This window comes from Montipora foliosa, chromosome 10, assembly GCF_036669935.1.
Source record: "Montipora foliosa isolate CH-2021 chromosome 10, ASM3666993v2, whole genome shotgun sequence".
Taxonomy (NCBI): domain Eukaryota; kingdom Metazoa; phylum Cnidaria; class Anthozoa; order Scleractinia; family Acroporidae; genus Montipora; species Montipora foliosa.
The window spans coordinates 10,057,811-10,078,431 of NC_090878.1; the positions used below are offsets into that span (position 1 = coordinate 10,057,811).

The following is a 20,621-nucleotide window of genomic DNA, read 5'->3' on the forward strand; positions in this document are numbered from 1 at the left end:
GGAACAAATTCATTGAGTGGTCAGAGCGGGTCTTGAACCCGGGATCTCCGGATCTCAAGGCAAGCGCCCTAACCACTGGGCCAAACTGCCTCCTGCCTCCGGAGTCAGTCAGAGCGCAGTGAATCGAGCCCAAAAAGTGGCCATTCATATGAAAGCCACTGAGCAGTACTTTCCTGTAATGCTGTTTGTTGTGCTATACAAGCTAAAGCGGTTCTATTTTTTGAGTCTGTGGGTGAAATCCTAAAGTGTAACCATTCAAATGAAAGCAACTGAGCGGTGTTTTCCTTTGGTGCTTTTTATACGAGGTGGTGCTACCTTCTGAGCTATTTGCAAACAAAAAAAAATGATTTAAAATATTTTTGTTAACCAAGGAAGAGGCAACATATTCATACCTAATTGATTTAAATATACATAATAAATTCCAACCTGATTCGTTCAACCGTACATAACAGGACATTTGCATAATGACGCCATTTGACTAGAAGTACCAGAATCCTTAAGGTTTTGCTTGACTCATGCTAATTAGAGCTATTGTTATTTTTACCCCGCTGGAAAGAAACACTTTATATAAGAAAAGAAAAACAAACTGAATTCTGGTAGTTGTAGTCAAATGACGCTATCGTGAAAGTTGCCTATTGATTATAGCTAATTCATTCAACCAACATTATTTATTCCAACCTAACTAATTCATTCAACCAACATTATTTATTCCAACCTACCTAATTCAATCAACATACCTAATTCACTCAAAACCTCAGGCGTCCACAAGGTGTCAGTAGCACATCTGAAAAACTTCAACTTGTCTTCTTCGTCCCAATTCATCTTTCTCTCTAAACCAGCAAAGACTATGAAAGCAATTCCTTCATCAACAATAGCCGGGCATTCACATTCTGCAGTATTACACCTGCAACTGAACGAGTCTTTCTCTGCATTCGTCAAAAGGTAGTCCCGAACAAGCTTCCCCAGTACCTCCGGATCACCAAACTCTTTGCCCATACGATGAAACACTTCAGTTGCATCGATATTAAAACCATTGTCTTCCACGTTCTGCAAAAGTTTTGCTATAGCCTCGGTGCGCCATTCGTTGGGGAACTTTCTCTGCGAGGCTGTCAGAATGGAAGCTATGTGCTTCTCCAGAAATTTGACCTTCACCGGTGCGTTGCAAAGAGTCAAGATTAAGCTGGAGAGGTCTGCTTCGTCTTTTTCGGATATTCTAAATACAAACAGAGAAACTTAAGCTTGTTCAATAAAAGCACTCGTTTTTGGGGGTTTTAGGAAAGTGAATTTTGATTATCAGACTTTTGGGTTCAAACTAGCGCCTAATGTACGCTGTTTGAAGTGAACGCCATGCTAAATCTCTCCATCAGTATTGTTTTAGAGCGCCAGGAAAGGTTACGTTTATACAAACGTTGGCCGTGTAGCACTTATATTTTAAACAGAGTTAACTGAATAGGGTGTAATGTGAAGTGCTAGATTTATATCGCATATGAACCATGCCTACTGATGGAAATGGGCCCACACAAGGACAGAGTTTTTCTCTGAAAAAGGGGGAATACAAATCAAATTCAATAGAAAAGAATTATTTTAACAAATGATCTAAACATCGTTTAGACCATACCTCAAGAACAACTCAGCTGTTTGACTTGACTCTTGGCGCCAGAGACGTATCACCTCCCCAAGAGTCATACTTAGCGAGATGTTAAAATCGTCAAACTCCTTGATATGAAGATCAGTGAGGTGGGAAATGAGCTTGTGCACCGACTCCACATTCCAGGAAGTCATGTCATATCGTCTGAGTTCGTGGAAGAATTCGTGCACGCTTTTTTCAAGAAAGCCGAATTCTTCGCTTGAATCGTCACTCTCAGCATCGACATTTTTATTCTCTTCTTTCTGTGCCTCGTTTTCTGAAGGGAAAAAATTTACATGAAGTTGGTTGGTTTATCAGTTTTCAAGGTGGCAGGTGTAATATGCATAATAGAGTTACGAAAAAAAAAAAAAAAAGAAAAGAAAAAACGGCCTATAAGTAATCAAAAGTGGCAGGTGTCTATTACGCATATGACGCAACTGTCGAGTTCATAAACGCCAATACAGCACAATGCCTGAGTGTACTCCATGTTTTTGGTTTTCTGAGTTTTTATATCCATCTCATCAGTCAACTGAGCGTTAAATATGGCTGGTCTATGGAGAAACTATTGAAGTCTTATTGATAGCAAGAGTCCCTTACATAAGAGTAAGAATCTGGTATAAGGTTTGTCCCCATCAGCGTCATAAAAGTGTCTATTTTAAACCAACTTTTGCCGTAAAATAAACAATGTTGTACCCAATTTAAATCTGCCGGGTTTAAGATTCTTTGTACGTTGTATTTGCATCACAATGCAGCATACGCATTTAAATGATATAGAAATATCTGGAACAAAACGTTTTATTCCCAAAGGATTTAAGAATTGGGCACAACATTGAGTAAGTCTATACACCTTATTCCAAGATGGCCGCCATTTTAGTTTCTTTTGTTTCCATGCAAATTGGCCCTTATGGCCTCGCTTTCAAACGTAAAATTCAAAAGAATATTTAAACTTGAACGAGGCCATAAGGGCCAATTCGCATGGCAACAAAAGAATACTAAAATGGCGGCCATTTTGGAATAAGGTGTATTGTTTATTTTCCTGCAAAAATTGGCTTAAAAATTGAGACTTTCCAAATGCTAATGAGGACTACGCCAATGTGGGTAAATCTTACTCTTAGGTGATGTATGGACTCTTGTTGATAGTCAGGACAGTGCTACCTCACCCTTAGGTTTCTTGTGCTTCATCCAGAGCTCCATTGCTTTATCTAGTGTCAATGGTTCCAGATCATCCTCATCACTGCTGCTATTGTCTTCATCAGTTTGCGCACCAGCAACAGCAGCAGCTAGCAATAGATTCAGATTACTACTTGGCCGGACGACACCTACATCTAAAATAACAGACATGATTTGTTTGATCATTTTTATTTCGTTTGATAAGAGGAACATCTTTCATGCAAAGAAAATGAATCGTTTATGTCTCAGATAGTACGCGCACTGTGATTGGCTAATATTTAGCGGGCTGCAATCCACAGTGCGGCCCGCTAAATTCGAAATTTAGATGCAACGTTTTCTAGAGCGTTTGTGAAACTATTTGAACCTTGCAAGAAACTATTTCACAAAGCCAAGAAGATTTAACCGTTTCTCAGATTTTTACTCATGTAAATTACTTATGGCAGTTGAACATTCCGCTTGACTTCAACTGATTTCTTTGCCTGCGTGCCTTATTGCTTAGAGATATAATATCTAACTAACCTCGTTTTCTCGGTCCGTACTGTAAGTTACGGAACCTCGTATTTTCCCCTGTTGATTTATGGTCCGTAACGTACAACACGGAACGAGGAAACGGTCTCACTTAAGATTCCAACGACCAAACTTCATCCTCAGTTTCAAATCATCTCAAAGAGCATACACTATGTCACTACGACAGAAAAGCACTGCTCAGAAACTTCCATTTCAAATGCCATGGGACGCTTGGATACTTATCACCAACAGACTGAAACACCAGTGAGGCCTTCCCAGGATTTGGGAGGAGAAGGGGGGGGGGGGGGGGGGGGGAGTTCAGGTCCTTGTTCTCTTGAAAATTTTGCTTACGTTTCCTTGTTCCTGAAATTACTTCCAAACGTGTTCTCAGCTTTTTGATCCCTACAATGGTTTATTTTCCCTTGTTCCCTAAGATATTTTGTTTTTGTTCCCCTGTTCAAATTAGCTATGTTTCCTTCATACCAAAAGCCCCTGGGAAGGGGGCTCACTAGTTTTTTTTTATGGTTCAATTGAATTATTGCCATTGACGAATAGAACATGATAAGGACTTACTCACCAAGAACAGCTAGAGATGGATAAACAGGTGGCCTGAAAGGCAAAGAGAAACAAAAATAAAGTACTAATCAATAGAAATTGGCCATCAAGACATTTCAAGACAAGTTTAAATAGTTGTTTGATTGTTGTACAACTGGCTCTGTTGACCTTTAAGTGTCTGGAAGTATAAAACCTGTTGGGTAACTTTATGGGATAAGATGCAGAATGCATACTCAGTAAAATTATTGGTGCCACCAAAAGAAAAAAAAAATAAACAAGAGAGATCACCATTTCATTGTATGGCATTCCACATTGACAAATTAAAGTGTCTGGCATTAGAGACAGTAAAATCTTCAAGTGTGACTATTAGGAGTGCAAAGGGTTAATAGCAGGCATGAATAATTTATAGCAAGCCACTGAAACTCACTTCTCAGCTGATTGGCTTGTTCTGACTAGTCAGTGTGACCAACTTAATTTCTTACTTTAATTAACCTTTTCCCTCCGAGGAGTGCCACTTATAGATTTTACTCTGTCTAACGGCAGACAATTTTACTCGTCAATGGGGAACCCAACGGGCATGAAAGGGTCAACAACAGCTAGATTCACTCAAAAACTATGTCCCCATTAACCCTTTTCCTGCCAAGAGTGCCACTTATAGATTTTACTCTGTCTAACGCCAGACGATTTTACTCGTCAATAGGGAACCCCACGGGGGTGAAAGGGTTAAAGAGACTTCTCAGAATAACTGGAAAAGTCAAGTCTCTTACAAGCCAAGAGGCTCACTTGACTGTTTGCAAGTCCACCTCTAGTGGGATTGGCAATCAATCACACCATTACCCTTAGCAGTATGTCCCGGTACCAACTGATAAAATTAAGAGAGAGTAACAGTTCCCAGCAAAGTTCATCATCGTCTTGGAAAAATATAACAAAGTTGGAGAGTTAGGCCATGACACCACCCTGAATCCAAAAGTCGGTGAGATAACCTACATGAATTGTTGTTCATCAGGATGATTGTACCAGCAGTCTTTACCAAACAGACACCTTCCTTCCTGGTAATAATGACATACCTTGGCAAGCATATGGAAAAAAAATTGTTTGGAAATGACACTTGAGACAGGCAAGTTATTGAAAACTTTTAAGAAATTAACACCCTCCTGAAAAGCATGGTTAACAGTCATAATAGGATATACATGGACCAATAGAGGTTTTGACTGCTGACACCAATACAATACCAAGTTGAAAATGGCCTAGAGGACCTAGTAAATCTTTGTATCATACAACACCAGTGGAGGCAGGAGTTGTTGATAGCTCATAAAGATCGCTTTACTACCGAACTAATGCATGGAAAGTCTTTAATCCAAACAACTGCACAAATCAAAGGGCAGCCAGTCTTCCAATTAAGTAGAGCTAGTTCATTGAACAGAGCTGGCACAGTAGTGAGATCACTCACCACTCGCCAATGTAGCCTGCGTTCGATTGCCCTACTCAATTTTGGATGTGGTTACACTTTGTTTCTCTTCTCTGCTCAGAGAGGGGAGAACTAGGTACTCTACCTGTCGTTTTCATCAGCTTTAATTTCATGGCATTTAATTTCATTGCCAGTTTCCTCAAGTAGAAGAACAGTTGTGCTCAGCTACTGTACAGTAAATAAGATTGAGCCTTAAACTGATTATCATCATCATCATTATTAATATTGCAAACACTCACTGGTACATCTCTGCTGTCATGCGAAAAACGACAGTGATTTCCTTCTCGGCATTCTCCTCGAATGTAGTATCTGACAAGAATAAAATCAGTGTTTTCTTGTGATATTTAAACTTTGGTGAGATAGCAAATTTATGAGGTTGGTTTGGTGTGATATCGAAAAAAAGGTTGTGGTTTACAAGGCAACCCAAGCAGAAAGGGATAAAGGGGTTGAGTTTCAAAAGAATCTGGAGCTGCATTGGTGGCAAAGTGAAACACAGAAAAATGTTTGTCAACTTGGTTGATTAGGTAAATTGACCCTGAAGAGAAAATTGAAAGCTGCTGTTTTGAGCGATAGCCTTTCGTCAGAGCAAAATCATTTCACTCAGATGGACTAACGCTTGAAACGTCAGCTTTCAATTTTCTCTCCGGTTGTCAATTTACCATATCAACCAAGTTAACAAACCTTTTCTGAAAGGGATTTTGCCAAGTGCTGAAGCACAATAGATGTACATGTATACAGGCAACCCAAAGAGCTCCCCAAATTACCAATGAAGATTTTGATAAGAATAAATAATAGTAACAATAAAAAAAAATTAAAAATAATAATAATAATAATATCAATAATAATAATAATAATAATAATAATAATAATAATAATAATAATAATAATAATAATAATAACACCAATAACAATAACAGTAACCATATTATTATTATGATTATTTATTTATTCACGATAACCTAGTCAGTGTAATAGGCACTGGTATCAAAGGGGGTCCTGTAAAATCAGGATCCCTATTTAATATAACACGACAAGGTTGATTGTGTGCAATGTTGATTGCCTACCTGCAAAAGCCATTAGCCCTCCTACAAAATAAAACAAAAAAGGAATTATTAACTTATCTTCAAATTATTTGCAGCACACAGTTATCAATACCTAAAGCACGAGAAAAACGATCGACCTTTTCAGCTACAAACACGACATCGATGAATCACTGTCCGTTAGTTTATCGAGATGCAAAAGAACAACAACAATAAACAGTTATCAGATTAACAAACGGAGCAAGATTAAACTAAAATGAAATCGTACAGTTTAGCTGCAATTATAGTGTCAACATTAAGACACGCAAAGAGTTTCGGTTTCTCTAAAATAAAAAAGACCATAATTGCAACAAATAAATATATAGTAAAGAAATGGGAATATACAGGTCACCTTTCTTCGGCTGTCGCCTCCATCTTTCAAACTTCCCGCGAGCCACAATTGCCGCGAAACTGCTACCTTATATAGGCAAACGAGTTCATGTGACCGGCATATGTGAGCCTTGACATCAGCGGTGTAGCTTCAGCATTCAAAATGGCGGACACACGGGTACTTAACTTTTGTAAATCGTTGTTTTCATCGCGATTTTCTGCGATCCACGTGAAATCTTTCCGTTACTTTACAAGATATTTATCATCCAAGGCCTCTGATTTTAGGGTCGAGAGGGATAGGGTATCATTTATAACAGAAGGCTGCAGCATCGAGGAACTTGAAAAGGTCCAAGATCTAGTTGTTGGGAATTTAGAAATTTGCGAAGAGTTTGTATCTGAAGAAGAGGAGGGCTTACTCCTAAAGGAGGTTGAACCATATTTGAAAAGACAAAAGTATCAATATGATCACTGGGACGATGTAAGTAGGCAATGCACCAGTCAATATCGGAATATTGGGGGGTGGGCTACAGTGTACTTCAGTGCCTGCATCTATGACAGCTGGGCGAGAGAGCTTTCCCCATGAGTAGGGTTGTTAAGTAATGCATGAGTGTAGTACGTTTTTGCATCAAGGGTGTGTCTAAAAAGCCACATTATTCTGTCAGACCCAGTGAATGACTTAAACCCATAAAAAATTATCTGGTATAAAAAATACCCCAGGGGTCGGAATATGGATCGATACAACTGCAGGTGTGATCACGGGCACCTCACTGCATGCACATGACTTGAAAAGAACCCTGACTTTGGTAGGGGTGTCAAGTCGTACAAGAGTGTCACAGGTTTTTACACCAAGGATGAACCTTAAAAAATTCCACCTCATTCTGTCACATCCCACCAATCACTTGAATGCATCATTGATGAGAAAATTTCCCTGGGTAATTTCATGGTGAGACTTGCCTTTATAGACATGGTCTCTCCAGGGTATGAAGAAGGCCTTTGGAGGATCATGTGTTTAATAAAACACAGACAATGCTAATCCTTTGACACAACAAGCGACATACATTTAACTCTGTTCAGTCCCAACCCCAGCTTGTTTGTGTAAAAATGGCTCTCATCATTTTACAAATAACAATGCAGAAATAGTTGTAGTAATAATCCCAGGCAATATAATAATCATACGGAACAAGGATGGCTCACAAAAATATGCCTACATGAAAGTTTGAAAATAATTGTCAGACTGTTGTATTCGCAGGCAATTCATGGCTATAGGGAAACAGAGAAATCAAGATGGAGTCAAGAATCTTTGTCAATATTTCAGAGAATAAGAGATGTATCTTTCGGGCCTAAGTTAGAACTTTTGCCTCATGTACATGTATTGGACTTGGACAAAGCTGGGTAAGCATTGTGGTATTGGTGAAAAAGAAACTGTGGCTAGTCTGGTTTGGGATTAGCCTGCGATGAATTTGCAGACCCGCCTAAGATGTAACAGGGAGGATGACCAGAGCTGTCATGACTAGCCAACTGCAGGCTTTTTTGGCCAGTTGCTGCTGGGAGAAATGTTGGCCACTTGGTTTTGGATAATAACTAAAACACTAACACAGTTTAATAATATTAAACAGCAAACTTCTTGAAACAATGTCAGTTCTGCCTCATGGCTGTTTTGGCTGGTGGTTATTTTTACCTGTATTTTGACTTTCAAGTGTTTAGAAATATTATTGTTATTATTATTATGCTTAATGATGTAAAATGTGTTTTCACTCATTAATATCATTTGTGAGGATCATACTGTACATGTAGCATTGTTGATTTTGCAACCTGTTTTTGAAATTTTAATCATTTTAACATTTTTTTATCAAAGGTTTTTGGTATGTATTTTTTTCAATTTGGTTGTTTTGGTGTGGCAATGGGTAATGCATTCTGCTATAGATATTTGTTTTTTTTTGTTGTTGGATGAAATTCCTCAAATCTGGTGCTGAATGTACTCCCCTTACAGTATGATAAAGAAGTTGGGCAGATTCAATGCCCAGTGCTGACATGTTTTTTTTTCCTTTCAGCTATATCAAACCACACATAGATAGCATTAAGGTACAGGAACTACCTGCATGTACTTATCATTAATTTTTAATAGTAAATCTACCCGCCTACTACGATGTACAGTGTGTACCACAATTTTGTATATCAAATTTATTGTTAACCTTGTGTTATATTACATGTATTTTTCTTAGTTTTGTGGGGACATCATATCTGGTGTTAGTCTTCTGTCTCCCTCAATTATGAGGTTTAAACATGAGAAGTTTTGTAATGTCAAGGTTGATGCCCTTCTCAGACCAAGATCACTGTACATAATAAGGTACAAGATAAATAAATGTTGATGAAAGATTCATTATTATTTTTGGAGAAAACATTAATGATACAGACAAAGAGCAACTTACAAAATTAATTTAATATGTTATTCAATGTTGTAAAAAAAATGTTGGCCGGAACACATTAGTAAACTGAACTAATGACAGTTGAGCATCCTGATTGCCTGATCGTGCGGTTGAAATTTCAATGGTGAAACAAACAGAAACTACTTGATTATAACACTATATTCAAGCCAAATAACTATGTATTTACCACAAGAATACAAACATCCTTCCAAGGAAGATGGTGAGCATGAAAACTGTTATCACAGTGATAATAATAATAATAATAATAATAATAATAATAATAATAATATAATAATAATAATAATAATGATGATGATGATGATAATTTATTATTATTATTATTATTATTATTATTATTATTATTATTATTATCATCATTGGCAGTAAAAACTTCTGGATGCCCAGATATCCTTTTATTATTATTAATAGTAGTGGTATTGATTTTTACTAATAATAATAAATAATAATAATAATAATAATAATAATAATAATAATAATAATAATAATAAACCCATTGACTCCTGGGAGTGAGACTTGATAGATTTTACTCTATCTAACGCCAGACAATTTTTACTGGGGTATCCCAGGGTGCCTGACAAGCCAATGGGTTAATCAGTCAAAAACTATATTATGTCTAATGTCAGTTGTGATCAGAGCTTTTCAATTTGTTCCAAGAGGCAGGTTGTGTAGGATGAGAAATTTTGTCAGTGAGGCACTTTAATAGACATTGATTAATGACATTTTTTTTTATTTCAGGAATGCAGTGAGGTACGAATTTAGTCACGAAATATTAAGTGAAGATGAATCTGTTTGGAAGGGAGAGGTTATCCCTAGAGGAAGAAGAATATCACTGATTCTCAGATGCCAACCATCGCAATCATAAATCAATCAACAATCATACTCTTTAAGCATCCAGGAATTTTACTTCTTCATACCAATGGAAACAAAGAAACTTTGTAACTGCAACAGTGTCAATTGCAACCTTGATGGGTTATCATTATATCTTTGAGATACAGTGTAGTATGTACCCTGTGGTTGGTTACTGTATTACCCTGTATTTTTAGGGCCTGTTAAGTTTAAAAGTGAAGCTTGTTTTTGGTGGTTGAGTGCAAAACACTCAAGCCATACAGGTACATGTAGTTCGACGTGGAGAAGAGACTAGGGAAAACAAGAGCAGACTGTATAAGGGTATTTATCACACCAAATGATAAATGACAGTTTGTGGGTTTTGCAGTTTCTGACAGGTACATATATTTTTAACCACTTTTTCCTCTACTACTTTGAGAAAACGTTGTGACAAAATGAACAGAAAATGTGGCAATGATATTAATTTTATTGAGCAGTATTTAGTAATATCAAATAAAAGCAGAATGATACATAAGGAAGGGAAGACATCGCTTGACAGGATGTTTTGATTTCAATCTGTAAATATTATTTGTAATAAACTTTAATGTATGAGAAAATCAGAGCATTCTAAATAGGTCACTTTAGGCAGCAGGAATACCTTAAGGCATGTAAAGATAGCTCTCTTTGAGTAGTTTAATTCACTTTTTAATTACCAAGTGAATGTAACAAAAGAAGATGTACTCCCCCATCCCCTACCCCCTGGAAAGTACCGCATGATTGAAGTTACAGTGGCTATTAATATTAAAAATACCTGTAAAAAGGTATAATAATCCCTCTTAGAAGTACCTTATACTTATCCCATGGTCATTTGGGTGTTGTTTAATGTACTTCTATCCACCTGGCCCTTGAAACACACCCACCCACATAACATCTGTGAGATTTGTAGCCATTTTAATGATAAAAAAGACAGATTTTTACTTGAATGCACAACATGGATGATTGTTTAAAACCATTTTTCTCTGTGTGTTAATGCTAGTTGAATCTCATTACCAATGCTATTGCAAATGGGAGAGGTTTACAAAATAAAGAAGCAATAAAAATAATAATCTAATATTAAAAGTAGGGTCATAAAGATAGATGTTTGGATTTTAAAGGGTGCCCAAGTTGTGGAGAACCAGTAAAAACTTGTCTGTCAATCTTTCCTCTGGCAAAAAGAAAATCTAAAAAGGTGTTTTGAATTTTTAATATCATACATTAGCTTGTTCCAGAGATAAGCAAGGTTTTGTGCTAAACCTTATCATGTCACAGGTAAGATCATAAAATCAAGCACAAATGTAATCTATTGTAGAAATTGGGAGTGGTTTTATTCATTCTGACTCTGGGAACGACTAGAAGGTCCTCTGTAACAAGAGAAGATTGTTTCTGAAAAAGAGAACCTTACACCTTTATGTTCAAAGGCATTTCGTGTAAAAAAATGCATTCTTAAATTATTTGCGTTTTTTTTTCCTTTGGCCCATTCTTTAAACCCCCAAAATTACGTTTTCTAAGGATGCTGACTCTTTTTTACTTCATGAGCTGTTTAATTTTTCTGAGGCATTCCAATGAAAACATACAAACAGCTCTCTTAAAGTCGGAACGACTCATCACAGTTTTTGACCTAAAGGAGAAGTTTCACTAGTTAAATGTGGAGTGGTCTCATATGTTCATATCTAAAACAAACTCATCCTGTGCTATGCAGCTGCAGCCATCACAAACCAAGTTGTTTCTCATGTGACCTCTGATGGAAAACAAAGCTGACTCCACTTGACCATGCTCCCTTTAACAAGATGTCCTCCAGACCTTTTCGGTCTGCGCAGTGGTACCACTGAGAAAGATCAGCACTGCAATCAGTCCCTTCGGGGGGAGGGTGAACCTGGATGTTGTTCACACATCGGCGGCATTTAAGTCTGCCGGAAAATTAAAAAAAAAAAAAAGATGTTCACTTTATCGACATCGTATGTCAGTCATTTCAGGCCACTGGTGAAATAATTGAATTTAACTAGTCACTTGGACGTCTTGCTAACAGAAAAACTTGCCACAAGCAAAATCGGTTAAAGTAGTGACTGTTTGAGGTGTTCGTTTGTGGCAAGTCTTTCTTGTGGCAAAATACCGTCGTTCTTTGTAGTGGAAAACTGTTTGACAGGCGCTGAAATCTAAAGGCGCCGTTACAGTAGGCAATTCAGTTTCTTGCAACTAAACCTCGCAATTTTGTTCTCACACTGCGAAGAAAAAAGTAGCTTGCTTGATGGTTGTTACACTACGCAACGATTTCTTGCAACTTGTCTCCTTTTCGATGATCACATGAGGTTAAAGGAACATTTTCATTGGCTGGTGCCACACTATGCAATAAAATGGTAGAACTCAATTCTACTTTCCGCAATGGTTTCTGCAACTTGTCTCGCAACGTTATTGGCCGTTGCAAGGTATGTTACGCTGGACAATGGTTTCGCGCAACTTGTCTGGCCATGGTTGCACGAAAAATAGGTCATTCCGAGATCATGCATGTCTCCTCTTCAAAGCGAGTTTAAGTGCGAAGTTTTTGTTATGAAAATTAGTTTACATTCATATGTAAAGTAGAACTAATTACCATTACAAAAACTTCGTACTTAGACTCGCTTTGAAGAGGAGGCAGACATGAACGCGGAAATGGTCTATTGCACAGTGTAAGAGGGCTTTAAATCTTAACGGATGACGTAGAACTGCAACTTCATTCTTTTTCATTCTTTTTTTTTTAGTTCTTGCTTCAGCGTAAGAAGAAAACTGCGTGTATACTTAAAATTCATAAAAACGGCATCAGACGTATATTTTTCGTTTCCTGCGCTTTCTTTTTGAGGAACGTTAAACTGTGCTTTACATGAGTTGACTCAGCCTAAGTAAACGTTTTGTTGCAAATTATATATGAGTAGAATGATGTGTTCTTGCCAGAAACACAACGAAAAGAAGGAAACCTCTCCTTTCCTTTCACAATTGCATAAATTCTGCGGTTTGGAACTTAAGCTTTGTATTTTGCTAAACATAACCGATGTTAGAATTGAAATGATGACGACTACAAGTAACGCGCTGGTGGTTTGAAATTTGTCATGTTTTTCTTTAATTAACCGAAGTAAAAGAAAACGTTTGCGCAGAGTTCATTTCTTTCTTTCGGGAAACTACCGCTGTGAAGTCGCTTCTCCTTTTTCCTCTTTCTTAGCGCATTCCGCGAATGCAAGGTCAACGGCGTATCCTGTGCACAGTCATATCTTTCGATCGCTCTCTATCGTTTCGTCGCTTTGTAAAGTTGTTCCGGGTCTCGTACAACGTTTGTACGTAGAGAATGTTGGCATCAACAACGAGTGTGACTTCGAGGTACGAGTTCTGGGATTTTTATCATTACGCATCCGTACTGCGCATCCTGACGTGCGTCCCAGCAAGTTTGTCTGCGACGACTTTACATCGTAAAGTCGTAGAAGTGTGAGTTTGTCAAAGGAAATTTGCGTTTGATTTAGAACTGTTTCTTTTAGTTTAAAGCTGTAACAATCATATACTAACAATCCTCAAGTGTTGGATAAATAATTTGGGGGTTTTCAAAGTCGTATTACAGGCTTACATAAATACGTAGAGCACGACTTCGAGAACGAGAACAAGGTGTACTTGTTCTCGTACCCGCACTCGTTGCCGATGATAACATTCAGCTCTAGGATCTTCGACTCGAATTTCCGTTTCGTAAACGGTCGTTGCCATTTGGACGACACTTAGAATAATCTTTACTGTTAAGTTTGTCGTTTGCGTTTACGAAACGGAAATTAGCATCTTCGACATATAGTCTTTTATTGCTGTTATCTCACTTTGGCAATTTCGTAGTATTCGTAATAACTTGTAATTTATTTGTTTTCGTAGCAACCGCTACAATTCGAATTCTACTGTAGTTCTGCGGCGCGTTGGACGTGTAACTTGGCTACTTCCGTGACGTGCATTAATCTTACTTCTCATGAGTGTCGCTAAGGGTGTCTTCATTCAAACGAAAAAGGTCTTTTAATTCTCCAACTGAAAAGTGCCGCTCCACGTCTTCCTCTTCGTCCACCACACAGCTGCTAAGTGCTTTTTTGTGAGCTTGGCGCTGAAAGATCTTCTCCTCAATGGTACCAGTCTAGAAACGACAATGAAGCAGACAAAATAAGTTATTTCGGTATTTCTTTGATTTGCTTACAGTCGCTCGGTGATTGGCTAAACAGCCTTTCTGGCACTCTTTTCCCGCGCTTTTTCGCCGGCAGCATGCACACATGTTTTCGGTTTATTCGATTGGTTTATTCGACTGTCTGTATCATCTGATGTGATTGGTCAGAGAGACCACTGGTTTCATGACAAAATAATTGCAGAGGAAGGAAAACGTGAGAGCGAAGCACGCCCCAAAATGTAAACGAATTGTTGCAAAGAAAATGAAAGCCGCAAAATATCCACTTTTGAAGATCATGTTGAAAAACGTAAACCTTACCGATAACAATCTGTAAATAAAGACCTGCAGAAAGAAAAAAAAATCTTCCATTATTTTGAGAGAATTTGCGCTTACATGGTTTCTTCATTGCCACAGTTAGTAGTTGGCTTATGAATCTCGCAAACACTCACAGAATTTTAAGTATAGGCAATCGTATGAACGCGAGAGCATTATTTTCTGTGACTTATGGGCAAAAGTTTTTGAGTGACCATAAATCACAAAATGCACGAGCAAGTTCATACGATTTTTTAGTCATTATTTAATCAACAAAATCACTCCATCACTTTGTTTCCATAGAGCGGTTTTCAGTTGAGTGTCGAAAGTAATTAGCGAATTGCTTTGGTTTTGCATTACTCCACTCAGTGATTGGTTCAAAGTTCTCGCGCCATTTTGTCAACCAATCAGAAGTGAAACCAAAACTAATCGTGGCTTGCGTGTGCACATTTTCCCGCGCTTTGTGTCGGCTACGTGTAATTACTTCGAGTTTTTATTGGTTTACCGGATCGTTGCCGTCCTTTTGATTGACCAAAGTAATTTCTTTGGTTTTGGTTTTACGACAATCGATTGAAACTCGCTATAGCAACTTCCCTATTGCAGTCTATAACCTCTGTTATAAGCTATTTATGCATTAGTCATTGACCAATCCGTCTCAAACAGGATATTCTATTGAGTATATAATTAGTGGGTTTCTCGCGCTCAGCGCAAGCTGCGTGTACCCTTGTTTTCTTTTGGTTAAGCTTGGCTTATTTGATTCGCTGAATCTGAGCCAAAATGTTTAAAAGTTTGGAAGAAAGCGGTGTGTCTTCTTTACGACAGTATTTTACTAGTAACCACATTTCTTCTCAGGGGGCCATTTACCTAGGACATCTGCTATGGCACTATAATGATACGGTACCAAAACAATATCTTGTGTTATTAGAGCTACATATTACGCAAAGACGACTTGAATCTCCTGGAAAAAAACCACGCAGCTCAGTTGACATTCATGGATTAAAGCGCCGTGTTACTGCACTACCACACGTACGCAATGCGTGCCTATCTTTTCGCTTTGGCAATATTTTCTGGGTACCCATTCTGGCATAATGATGCGGTACGTACTTAGCTTAAAAATTTTACCTTCTTTTTCTGTCCATCTCTCCATACACGCGCCATTGCTTGGTCATCATTGGCTGGATTCCAATCCGGATCGAACATGACTAGACGGTTTGCACCAATCAGATTTAAGCCACACCCACCAGCCTTACTGCTCAACATGAAGACAAAATCACCACCCTACAGAATGCATAGTCAACGATTACATACTGGGACTGAAAACGAGGTGCTCCGGTCTTGGAGGAAACCTTTTTGCATGTGTGTTAAAAGTATTTTGTGGTTCAGTGCCTATACGATTTTCCAATGGGAAAAGAAACCATTGCTCAAATCTCATTAAGTATATAGATTGTTTTCCTTGCTCATTTAACTAAATATAAATGAGGTAGCAAAGGTATGAATGAAATAAATGATAAGCTGTATCAACATATTTCCTTCGAGCAAAGGACGGTAAGAAGAAAAGAACCAGAATGCATTTTTTACAAGTCATACTTACGTGTGGGTCATTGAAGCGGTCAACAATCTTCTGCCGCTTTTTGATAGACATGGTTCCATCAAGACGAACAAATTGGTATCTGTGGAGAAATGTAAAGTTGCATGGATCATTCAGGTAATCTTGCCTTCCGAAAGAGTTATTAAAGCAAATGGTTTGAATCCAGTAAGATCGTCCGGGTCACCTCCGCGGAAGCCACCTCCGGAGTGATCTTAGGGGGTGTCACATGTTATCTCTTATTAACTGCAATACAACTTCTTATGGACATAAATCGATTAGATATCTAGGACCCAATTTATGGAATTCTCTTGAAGATAACATAAGATCATCTAAGGATCTTATAAAACCCTTATTTTTTAAACGGTTGATCTTGCTGGTATGCAGCCATAATCATATCTTTTATGCTGTTCAATAGTATTGGATATCAAGTCAGTCAAGTCAGTTAGGAATGCAATTTTAGCAATTGTGTAGAGAAGCCTGAAAATTTCCGGACTTCAACGGGGTTTGAACCCGTGACCTCGCGATACCAGTGCCACGCTCTAACCAACTGAGCTAAGAAGCCACTGACGCTGGGAGCTGGTGATTTGTGGGTTCAAGTGTTCATAACTGCGAGGATCATAGCTTCACTTGATTTCATATCCGCAGTGCAAGATATGATTCATTTCATTTATCATTTCGTTCATTACTATTCTCGGTTTTCACATGACGTCACGACCGTCATGTTGGTGCCCCTAAACAAAGAAAAGGCTGCCATGTTGGTGCCTCGACCAAATCCTCCGGGAATTGAACTCTTTTATTATGCAAACGCTTTAGTCCTTTTGTTTTCGTTGAAAAACATGCCTGACAATTAGATGTTTTAGCCATTTTGGATTTTTTTCAACATTTACGCTTTACCAGTTTGTACTCGCTCAGACGAGCACTAGTGTGCTATATTGATTCAAGTGAAAAAGTTATGATTTGAATTTCTGAGTTCGTAAGTATCGATACACTTACCGCCTTAATCTGCAGAGTTTTTCAAACAGGTCCAGAGTCTGGGTGTAGTTTGATACAAGAACAACCTGCGGTTCAAACATATTGGGAAACCATTGAAGCAAAGACCAAAGAGAAGGGAAGGGAAAGGAGTCTTGGGGCGCTTTCCATTTGACATGCAGAACTCACCGGCCAGACCGGGCATTTGGAAGGACTAAAGAAAGGTTTTCACTAGCGACGCAAGCATCAGCGCAATCACAAACTTGTACAAGAACAAGGTTCGCTTCAGTTGTGTGAAAACGAAACTCAGCATAAGCACAAGGAAATTTGCTACGTCTGGCCAACCACAATAGGCCAGTTTCGTATTCTAACGGTTGGACTGGATCTAGCATGAAATAGAGGCTAATGCGGGCAAATTAATTTGCATTTGAAAGGATTTGCCCGCATTAGCCTCCATTCCATGATAGATCCAGTCCAGCCGTGAGAATTCGAAAATGGTCTATTAAGGCACTCGTTCCGGATTCCCCGTGTCTGAGCATTTGAACAAAATGGCGGTTGGAGTGGTTGATTTTGATGCTTATCTCGACGTTCGTTTTCGCTAGTATAAACTACTTATGCTTGCGTTTGTGATTGTGTCACTAGTGAAAGCCAGGCTTGACTCTACAACACCTTCAAATTAACACAAATCGAGGCATTCTCGTCAACAGAGCCTCGGGTCGACCCAAGGCTCTGGGAAACTCTATATGTAGAAGAACATACGCCGTATTGGTTCTTATAGCCAAATAATGGCTATTTGAACCTTACGGCGCCTGCTCACTCCTCGTGCTAACATGAATGCACCAATTAGAGACGCTTTTGATTGTTCTTCACGAAAACCAATGAGAAGACACTTTGTTTCAGGGTTCCCTAGAGCTCTTCTCTCCCTCAGTCAAGAGAAGAGCTCTGGGGTCGAGATTGAAATCGAGGATGATATATACTCCTCCAAAAGAATGCCTGGGATTATCGTGCAAGTGTTCCTTCAAATTGTTGCATTTTTTTTGCAAACTGACAGGTCTGGCCGTCCAGTTCTGACAAAACGAAAGCGCCCTTGGACTCGACGCCAGATGTAGGTCCAGTCTTAACCTTTCACCCTAAACCACATTTTACTTTGGAACTTATGCCAGTACATTTGCAGCTAGCTCGGCCGAAGAACAAACGACTTTCAACTCTTTTTCAAATTTACGTAGCTTGTCCACCCGGTTAGAAATAAAATTACAACGTCAAAATATTTGTTTTTTGTTGCTTTGTGAAATTTGTCTTTTGTAAAGTAACAATCATTATTCTACGTCAGGGGGCTTTAAACATTAGGAAGTTTAAGCACGAGACGTTTTCAGTCGAACCACGGAGGCGGAAACCGGAAGTGACCATTTCGCAATATAAATGCAGTGGTGTCAAGACAAGTTAAAAAGGGAAACAGCTCACTTCCGGTTGACTTAATTCGAGGCCCAAAAACGTTCCGTGTGCAAGCTGCCTATTTTTGACCGAATACATAAATGGCGGCCAAAAATTAGACTCACCAGCCTGACGCTCTCAAGCAACATTTCTTTTGTATTTTGTCCAAGCAAACGAGGCTAGCGAGTCTCATTAGCACATAAAAGCATACTTTTTTGGGCCGCCATTTATGCATTCGATCTATGTCACGCAAGCATCAAGATACTAAACAAAATGGCCAACCTTATCTGTCGTAGTCGATTTCGTCATAGCTAAAATATAATCCAGTACTTGCATCTTTCCTGAGAAATTTAACAGAAAAGACAAACAAACAACCGTGTTACAGAACTTTCAATCTCAATACTTGGCGCTTAAAGCACATTAGTCTGGGCAAACGGGCTAATAGGATAAAGTTATAAAAGTAATTAAAATAATTGCCTTAACTTTATTTCAATGCCAATATAATACGCAAAAAAGCACTAGTTGCGGTGACTGAACCAAAATAATCTCACATCACATAAGGAATTGGTCGTCATCGGTACAAAAAAAAAAAGCAAACCGAAATTCCAGAGGTTAGCCAGAAATGCAGAAAAACAACAAAGTCAAGAGGAAAGGAAAACCCAACGAAGGAAGGCTGGTTTGGCGGAAAAGGGGGAGAAAATCGAAGAAGAAATGGAAAACCTTTTGGAAAAGAGTAGAGAATAAACAAAGCCAATTTAATCGATGCCGATAATCTAAGCACAGCGGCATTGGCGAAAGGCATTCTCGTTCCCAGACGCCCTCGTTTCTCTTAGCCGGGGGGGCCTTCGCACGAGAAAACGAAGGGCTCTGGAGACATGGGATTTTACAGTCCCAGATTCTGGGACTTCCGGGGTTCATATGAGTCGTCAATAGTACTAAATTTAACATGGCGGCGCCCAGAAGCATTACATTTAAAGAGTCTCCATGTGAAGCTTTAAAGTGGACTCAACTTAGAGAATGTGTGCCTTCGCGTCGAAAAGAAAGAAGCAATAAGTAATATCGTAGTTTTAAACGAAGACACTAGCAAGCTAACCAATGAAAAAATGTTAATGTCCTCTGTCTCCAGAGCCCTTCGTTTTCTCGTGCGAAGGCCCTGCCGGGTAAGAGAAACCATGGTGGAAACAAGAATGTAGCAACGCTGGTGAATGGCTAACTGCCTCGACACTGCTCACCCCATTCTTGTACCAAGAGCCCGCTTTTCTTTTGGTCAGCACCAAAAAGACGGACTCAGCGCAGCCGCGGTGATGGTATAATGTTGTAACCATTGACCACTGTTATCAGTTGTTTCTAATTTCTGAGAATGCGCAGAAGAGCCGGAAGTCCGTGATTCGCGGACTTCCGGCTTTGGCTGAGGCCAGAGTCCTTGTTCTTGGCGCTGAGAAAAAGAAAAGCGGGCTCTCGGGACGAGAATGTGCTCACCCGGTAGAGGCGGAAATTGGGGATACGTGCGCAACAGTGGAGAAGAAACCTCAAAAGATCTTTCATGATAATCTCACCCGACAGCTCAGGTTGGACCTGTTTGAGGCTGAAGCTTTGAGGAAAGAGATCCAGAGCTCCTTCAAATCCTTCTTCTCCAGTCTGAGCTTTGTCAAATATCAACTCGGGATCTGAAAACAATATCAACAGACGCACTGTAACTAAAAGAAACTAACATTCACCAATATTTTTTCAATACCATTATCCCTGAAGAGCGATATCTCAGAAAGATCCTATGTGCAGTGAAAATATTTCAACGCTGTAATTTGAATTTCATAAGCATGCAGGTTCTCAGCCACTGTAGCAATTCGTAAATGTTCGTTATACTTTGAATCCGCTTGGTTCGCTTCTAAATCTCAAACAGTCGTCCGTTCTTAAAATTTAAAATACTCGGAAAATTAACGGTCACGGTTCACAAAACGCGCTCTGTTTGATCGTTACCCATCTTTTTAAAAATATATTTTTGTTTGCACACGGGCTTCCTTGTAATGCAATTTTAAATTTAATCCTCACTTTTGTTCTTCAAGCCTAGTTTAGAGTTTAATTCAGCTAAAATCTTGTTTTAATGTCTACCTACCTACCTAC

The 20,621-nt window shown here is 38.8% G+C and overlaps 3 protein-coding genes across 3 annotated transcripts in view; 1 reads left to right on the forward strand and 2 right to left on the reverse strand.

The window, feature by feature from the left end:
* The window catches only part of LOC137972510 (uncharacterized), an 8,998-nt gene extending 2,217 nt beyond the window's left edge, over nt 1-6,781 (reverse strand). The window contains exons 1-8 of the mRNA XM_068819263.1: nt 6,759-6,781; nt 6,392-6,412; nt 5,567-5,636; nt 4,847-4,926; nt 3,882-3,913; nt 2,788-2,952; nt 1,619-1,904; nt 738-1,213 (exon numbers count right to left, since the gene is read on the reverse strand). Coding sequence (XP_068675364.1) covers nt 738-1,213; nt 1,619-1,904; nt 2,788-2,952; nt 3,882-3,913; nt 4,847-4,926; nt 5,567-5,636; nt 6,392-6,412; nt 6,759-6,781 — 1,153 coding nt within the window. The remainder of the gene's footprint in view (nt 1-737; nt 1,214-1,618; nt 1,905-2,787; nt 2,953-3,881; nt 3,914-4,846; nt 4,927-5,566; nt 5,637-6,391; nt 6,413-6,758) is intronic.
* A 106-nt stretch (nt 6,782-6,887) lies between these two features.
* On the forward strand, nt 6,888-10,543 carry LOC137973488 (alpha-ketoglutarate-dependent dioxygenase alkB homolog 7, mitochondrial-like). The gene is made up of 5 exons (XM_068820312.1): nt 6,888-7,214; nt 7,986-8,128; nt 8,788-8,818; nt 8,959-9,083; nt 9,919-10,543. The coding sequence occupies exons 1-5, from the start codon at nt 6,900-6,902 to the stop codon at nt 10,043-10,045; spliced, it is 741 nt and encodes a 246-aa protein (XP_068676413.1). The 5' UTR covers nt 6,888-6,899; the 3' UTR covers nt 10,046-10,543.
* A 612-nt stretch (nt 10,544-11,155) lies between these two features.
* The window catches only part of LOC137973487 (DNA repair and recombination protein RAD54-like), a 31,493-nt gene continuing 22,027 nt past the window's right edge, over nt 11,156-20,621 (reverse strand). Inside the window, exons 20-27 of the mRNA XM_068820311.1 lie at nt 20,057-20,167; nt 18,783-18,841; nt 17,094-17,158; nt 16,104-16,182; nt 15,635-15,790; nt 14,519-14,542; nt 14,010-14,173; nt 11,156-11,954 (exon numbers count right to left, since the gene is read on the reverse strand). Of these exons, the coding sequence (XP_068676412.1) occupies nt 11,756-11,954; nt 14,010-14,173; nt 14,519-14,542; nt 15,635-15,790; nt 16,104-16,182; nt 17,094-17,158; nt 18,783-18,841; nt 20,057-20,167 (857 nt within the window). The 3' untranslated portion in view covers nt 11,156-11,755. The remainder of the gene's footprint in view (nt 11,955-14,009; nt 14,174-14,518; nt 14,543-15,634; nt 15,791-16,103; nt 16,183-17,093; nt 17,159-18,782; nt 18,842-20,056; nt 20,168-20,621) is intronic.